This window comes from Zymoseptoria tritici, chromosome 21, assembly GCF_000219625.1.
Source record: "Zymoseptoria tritici IPO323 chromosome 21, whole genome shotgun sequence".
Classification (NCBI taxonomy): domain Eukaryota; kingdom Fungi; phylum Ascomycota; class Dothideomycetes; order Mycosphaerellales; family Mycosphaerellaceae; genus Zymoseptoria; species Zymoseptoria tritici.
This window is the reverse complement of record NC_018198.1, coordinates 168,141-174,863: the sequence shown is the minus strand read 5'-3', so window position 1 is coordinate 174,863 and position 6,723 is coordinate 168,141. Positions and strand designations below refer to the sequence as shown.

Sequence of the window (6,723 nt, the reverse complement as noted above, 5' to 3'; positions counted from 1 at the left end):
TTCGCCCTCGGCTTCTTACGTACCGCTAACGGCAGTCCGACAGGCGCCGGCTCGTTAGCATCTAATCTAGCGTTAGATAGCGCATCGGCGAGATTACCAGCCTCTTTCTCCTACTCCGAGTTCAAGAATCTGTCCGGGACTACACGAGTCTAGTTTAGTCGGGCCGGCGACTAGGGGCCTACGATCTATTAGTCGTAAAGGAAGGTAAAAGTTCCGGTGCCCTACTACTTACTATTACGTATAGCGCGCCCGGCTCGCTACATAATAGTCCGCATGCTAGCGTTCTGCGGAAGGCGGTATTAAACGACCCGTTTAATGTTAGGCAGGTCGACGCCTAGACTAAGAGCCTTAGTCGCGAACAGGATCCGGATCTTCGAGTCTGGTTTCTGGAACTCCTTAATTACATTCGCCTATGTTCGCCTAGCCGTCCTACCGTAGTAGGTTCTTACTATAGTATAGATCTGGTTAATCGTTAGGCTTCTAGAGAATTAGGTATATAGGTAGGACCGGAGGCTAGACGCCGCGGTGTAGATACCCGAGCGACTGTCGATAAACACTACTATTTTCTTAATCGACTAAGGATTCGGCATGCTATTAGCTCCGGCAAGGCGATCGGTTAGATATCGAAGCGTCTTATAGTTCCTAAGTATACTATCTAGAATAGCGCAACATCGCATAGATATCTTAGATTAGTTAATCGAATCCTGTACGACAACCGTATCGTCGTAAAAGCCGAAGGCCGTCCGACATTTGACGAAGGTGTCCGGCTCGAGAGTCGCTAAATAACCAAAGAAGCAAACACGATTAGTTAAGGTAGACCGAAGATTCTTTAGACAGGTATATTCTTTCCAAAATCCTCTACCCTCTATCCCCTACTAGTAAACTAGGTAGAACTCGTCTAATACAAAGAGGCCGAGCCTTTGCCTTACCGCCGGTTTAACTATTAGTTTTATAAACCACGACTATATCGCCATCTTAGGAAACAACATTAGGTAGGTACACTTCCTAGAATATAGTAGCTTCTACTACTAGTCGGTAAGCTCCGCCTTAGTATTCGAGTTTAATACTAACAGTTTTCCTTTTAGATACTCGATCTTCTCGAGCTGTTCCTTACTAATCTAATTAAGTAGAAGCACTAAGATCGACATCTTCTTCCGTATTAGCACCTATAACTAATATGCTAGACTCTTGCCTGCCGAAGTAGCCGCAATCTAGACTAGGTCTTTCTTCTTAAAGAGTAGGTACCGCAGCATACGGACTTGTAGCTTTCGGGCATAATACAGATACATTAGACGGACCGCGCGCTTAGTTATGTCTACCTACTCTACTATACTTGTAGCTTATTGTCCGTCTAGAAGCACGGGCGTTTCGACGGCATAGTTAATCTAGCGGCACACCTTATCGAACGCGCGGCGGCGCGCTATTGCAACTAGCTAGTCTAGCACATTAGTAGGTAGAGAAATAGAAGGTATATAGCATTCGTTAGGGGCCCCGACCTAAGCGGCTTTAACTACGTCTACATTGTAGGCATTCCTCTACGCCGACTAGAATACCTACTCTAGCAGCCGCCTAACTAATACGTCGTCTTCTTCGACCGGAATCTCTTCGGTTAGTACTAACACTATCTTCTCTAGCTATCCTTCCCGCCGAATAAAATGTACTTTTATGCTGCCCCTATACAAAATCGTCTAAAGGGCGATGTCTAATGCTAACGGTTCTATAGGGTTTTGCAGACTACCCTAGAGGTCCTCGCTATTATCGAAGTTACTTAGGACGTTAGATAGACTATTACTATCGTCGTCGTCGTCGTCGTTAACTACCCGAATGCGCTTAGGCACGCTAGCAAAAGTAGTAATTTCTATACGCGAAAACGACTCGTCCGATCGATCCTCCTTATTAGTCGCCTTATCTAACGCACTGCCAACTTGTCCGGACTCGCTAGCGCCAAAGCTGCTCGAGGTACTCGTCGCGAAAGATTAGGTTAGGTTGGAATTTAACCTAGAAAGACGAGATTTATAGCGCGGCATCCTAAAATCGGCTTTAGTTAAGTTAGGGAGCGGACGGCTGGCTATCTAATAGACAAATTTTAGTTAGCATTAGACAAAAACTAAAGGAGGAGTAGGCATTGCCGTCTCGCTATATAAACGCGTCGGTTAGACTAAAGATACGCGAAAGCCTACTCTTCGTTCGTCTAACGCGTTAGGTTAAAACAAATAGTAGGAGGTTGTAGAGCACGTTAATCTACATTAGATAACTAAGCCGGATTTTCAGATTTTATACCTGGTAATACTGTCGTCGCCGTTAGTCGTACAGACGCGTTCAGGTGCTAACACTCTATGTTAGTGTAATTTATATATAAAGCTAACACTCTATTACCAAAAAACACTAGTTAGGCCCTTAGACCACCTACAGTAGGGCCAGGTGCTTGCACCTAATTGGCCTGATACGCGAGGTGGTCTGAGCGTCTGAGACTAAGTTCAAATCAGCAGCGTCAACTTAGCGTGCAACTTGCCCTCACCGTACAGCTTACCCTCGATCCCGGCTAGAACTACTACGGATCGAATCTCCTCACCTGCGACAGTTTTCCTCCTGCGGCAAGATCAATGCCTCCGACATCCTCATCACCTCCTCACCTCCGACACCCTCGTCAGCAACCTCCTCAGGGCAGCTTCAACAATAGCCTCAGCTCCTGCTCAGCTCCCATAGCCAAGCACACTTCTCGAGTGAGCATTATGGAAGGCAACAAGGCAGAGAGCAGATCCGACCATCACTCGGTCACTGGGCAGCGATTGGGTATAGAACAGGACGGTGCAAACGGTGAAGTCCACTTTACTTGGTAAAGATCCAAAAACAGGTGGCATGGAAGGTTGATCGAGGCACATCCGGTGGTGAAAGTTTCGGCCGCGTCGGTGGACATCGTCAACGGCGAATCTCCATTGGCAAAGGAGCAAGCAAAAGCATGGAAACTTTACCTTAGGTCATTCGTGATCGGGTAGATTGGCTGCCGCTCGCTGAGTTCGACGGTACCAGCTAGGAGTCGGCCTCATCTGGAGTTTCACCATTCTTCCCCAACATCGGCAGAAATCCTCCTCTCGCACACATCGAGACTGACGTCGACATAATCTCGCTGCCTCGCCGACAACGTCTCTTCGTCCAGCCGCCGACAACTTCGCCAGACCGGAAAACCATGAAAACTCTGCACGCCCAGCTCCAGCAAGAATCTGCGTACTGGGTCGTAGCGTGGCTTTTGGAGAGTTGCGGCGGCCGGCTGCGACTGAGACACCGCAGGAGCAAAGCTGATGGTCTCGGTGCGATCAACATGCTCATCTTGATCAAAAGAGCTACGGCCGAGCTCTGGAGACAGCTCGCGGTCCTGCATCTTATTGTCGGACATGTCGTCAGAGCCACTGTCGGAAAAGCCGTTGTTGAAGCCGTCGTCCTCCTCATCATCGAAGCCATCGTCCTCCTCATACTCGAAACCATCGACCTCATCGACATCATCCAAGCCATCGTCCTCCTCATACTCGAAACCGTCGACCTCATCGACATCATCCAAGCCATCGTCCTCCTCATACTCGAAACCGTCGACCTCATCGACATCATCCAAGCCATCGTCCTCCTCATACTCGAAACCGTCGACCTCATCGACATCATCCAAGCCATCGTCCTCCTCATACCCGAAACCGTCGACCTCATCGACATCATCCAAGCCATCGTCCTCCTCATACCCGAAACCGTCGACCTCATCGACATCATCCAAGCCATCGTCCTCCTTATACTCGAAACCGTCGACCTCATCGACATCATCCAAGGGACGCAAGGCAAAGCATCCCATGTCAGCCAGCTCCTCGTCATCGAGTTCTGCCATTGGTTTCGAAGCTCCAGCAAGAATCGCGACAAGGTGATCGGAACACTGCCCGGTGTGTGCCGTCGAAGTCAGTGGCGGGTTTCTCTTTGGGCGCTCGCGATTTCGTGCGCATGTCGCATGGCTGTGGTGGCTGTATTGGAGACTTCGAAAAGGGTTCCGCTCGATCGCTATTCTGCCGGATGAACCGTCTCTTCACTTCGTCAAAGTCAGTGGCGGGCTTCTCTTTGGGCGCTCGCGATTTCGTGCCCATGTCGCATGTCGCATGTCGCATAGCTGTCGCGGTTGTATTGGTGACTTCGAAAAGGGATCCACTTGATCGCTGTTTTGCCGGATGAACCGTTTCCCACACTCCGGAATATCACTTCGAAATCGACGACCATGGTGCCTGAGCCTCGCTCCGACCAGCGTTGACGGTGCTCCGGCATTTGTATCGTTCTTCCCAGGTGTATCGTATTCGTGTTCCGAAGCACACTGTTCCGAGGCACACGTAAGTTGTCCAAGCAAATCGTCGCACGATATGAGCAGATCTTCGGCGGGAGGCGCAACGGGTGGCGGCGTCGGTGGCAGTGGGGGGAGAATTGCGAAGCGTGAGGTGGATGTTTCCGAGGATATAGCGGCCGGAGCATTGATTGGTGTGGTCGGGTAAGGTAATAGTGGTTTGGAGAGGAGAACTGCTGCTCATATCAGTATTGTACAGACGATAGAGCAACAGAAATGGAGTACCGACGTGTAAGTCTTTCTTCCTCGCCGTCACATAATCTCTCGGGGTATTGCTAACGACCACGACCGATTGTTCACTTGGAGTAGGTTGTACTTGAGGCAGAATAACGACCATTGGGTATTCACTCAATCCGATTCAGTGTGCTTATTCTTCTGCCGCGACTCGATGATGCTCTTGATACGTCGCGTGCTTTTCACACCTGCAGCTCTCCGAACGACTCGTGTACTTCCCTCCCAGTGATCCCACTCAACGGCGATGGGTGACAAAGATTTCGTCACCATCCGGCTGCTCGATAGTCCTCCTCTTCCGCGGCGGCGGTGGCGAGCCCACGATTTCCTTGCGCTGAGTCTGTCTCATCGGCTGGGTGAGTGCTGGCGGTGACTCGATTGGAGACGACATTCTCTGAGTCGCAACAAAGATTTCGTCACCATCCGGCTGCTCGATAGTCCTCCTCTTCCGCGGCGGCGGTGGCGGAAGCTCCTGTGATTTAACATCCGAGCCCACGATCCCCTTGCGCTGAGTCTGTCTCATCGGCTGGGTGAGTGCTGGCGGTGACTCGATTAGAGACGACATTCTCTGAGTCGCACCTTTGCGCTGCGATTTCTTGGGCGCAGATTTCTTCGTGATCTTGGAGGCTGTTGGATTCGTCTTCGGGACGTCGGCGTACACTCTAGGCTTGGGTAGGGGCCTGTTGGTGTTGGTCTTGGGCATTGGCAAGGCTTTTGCAGGTGCTTGGCTGCGAGTCTGGCCGCTCGCTGGACGGTATTAAGCAAAGCGTTGGTGTCTAGACAAGTATGTATCGGGGTCGGCGGAGAAGCAGCTGTGAATATGATGTCGTTGCTGGGAAGACGGCACAATGGTTCGCGAGCAGGTCGTTGTATGCGCATCGAGTTCTCGGAGGTATCAACTGCGTAAATGGAGGCGGTAACGAAGATGGTATGCCGACTGTTCCTTTCGTCTCGGTCGTGTTCTGCGTGTGACTCTGGTAGTTGTCGATCCCTCGAGCACAATGCCGTACAGGGTAAAGTCGAGGTACTATTATCCGAAGATCTATCGCTCAGAGAGTGGAGCTGGAAAGGTGGTGTAGTATTGATGGCGGGGAGGTGATCGGAATTGACAATCATGAAGAAGGTATGGACGTACAGCACAGCACCTCCCAGTCCAAAGTCGAGCTTGACGTCTCAACCCCTCTGTCGGCTTTGAATAGGAGGTGGACTCAAGACTCGCGTACACAGAGTCTACGGCACACAATCGAGATAGGATATTGTTTAGACGGAAAAAAAACATCTATTAGTACTGTTGAAATGTGTGAGCAGCGGCAGAGAAGCGCACGACTTGCGAAATACTTACACGAACTCCGACTTCAGCCACGACACGCAGAGAATTGGACACGTCGCGAAGCAGAGGCAAGCTCTCTCTTAAAACAAGATTTCCATCGACAGCGTTGTTCGACTAGTAAGTCTGCGCACCAAGGAGAAATACCTTGAAGGTGGCAATGCATTCGGTCCCTCTGCGAGGGCAAACTCCCGCACGCGCGCGGAAGCGGTTGCCGGCAAATTGCGAAGAGAGATCAACGCATTCTGTGCCTCATCCTATGCGAAGCAGCACGAGGAGGGCATAGCGAAGCATTTTTGATTTACATTTCGTACTGTAAGTACTTACGAGCATGCACTGCACCGAATGTGCAGACCGACTTGGAAGCAGGTACAGTCCACTGCAAGGACGTTGTCGCCACGCTGGGCATCTCCGATGTCACCGGCGTAGCGTGCCGGCCGGCGTGCGCATTTGATAGCTTGTCGACGAGGGAGAGTGCAAGGAGGGATGTGAACGGTTCAGTCCTGCGGTGTTCTCCGTTGCAGAATTTCTCGAGCATTTATTAGGAACGAACTGGAATCAATAACGGATACGCCGTCGTGGTGTCGTGTTTGAGGACAGAGTTGTCACAGGCGCCGGAGAAGGATCGAGATGGTGAGATTGGAAGAGATCGTTCATCGTAGGAATGGCTAAAGCAAGTGCGTGAAGTGGACTGTGAATAGTCGAGAAGAATCTCCTCAGCTGGTCATTAAAGAGGCAGTCGACCTTGCTGTTCCACGCCGCCCCCGACAACGCCCGCGGCCGCTTGTTTTACCGTGAA

General features: G+C 50.8%; 1 protein-coding gene across 1 annotated transcript; it reads right to left on the bottom strand.

Annotated features, from left to right (window-relative positions):
• Positions 1-3,055: 3,055 nt before the first annotated feature.
• On the bottom strand, positions 3,056-3,868 carry MYCGRDRAFT_98091 (uncharacterized protein; the record flags this gene model as incomplete). Its single annotated transcript, XM_003846808.1, has 1 exon — positions 3,056-3,868. One exon carries the CDS (start codon positions 3,866-3,868, stop codon positions 3,056-3,058), a length of 813 nt encoding a protein of 270 aa, XP_003846856.1.
• Between the last annotated feature and the right edge of the window lie 2,855 nt (positions 3,869-6,723).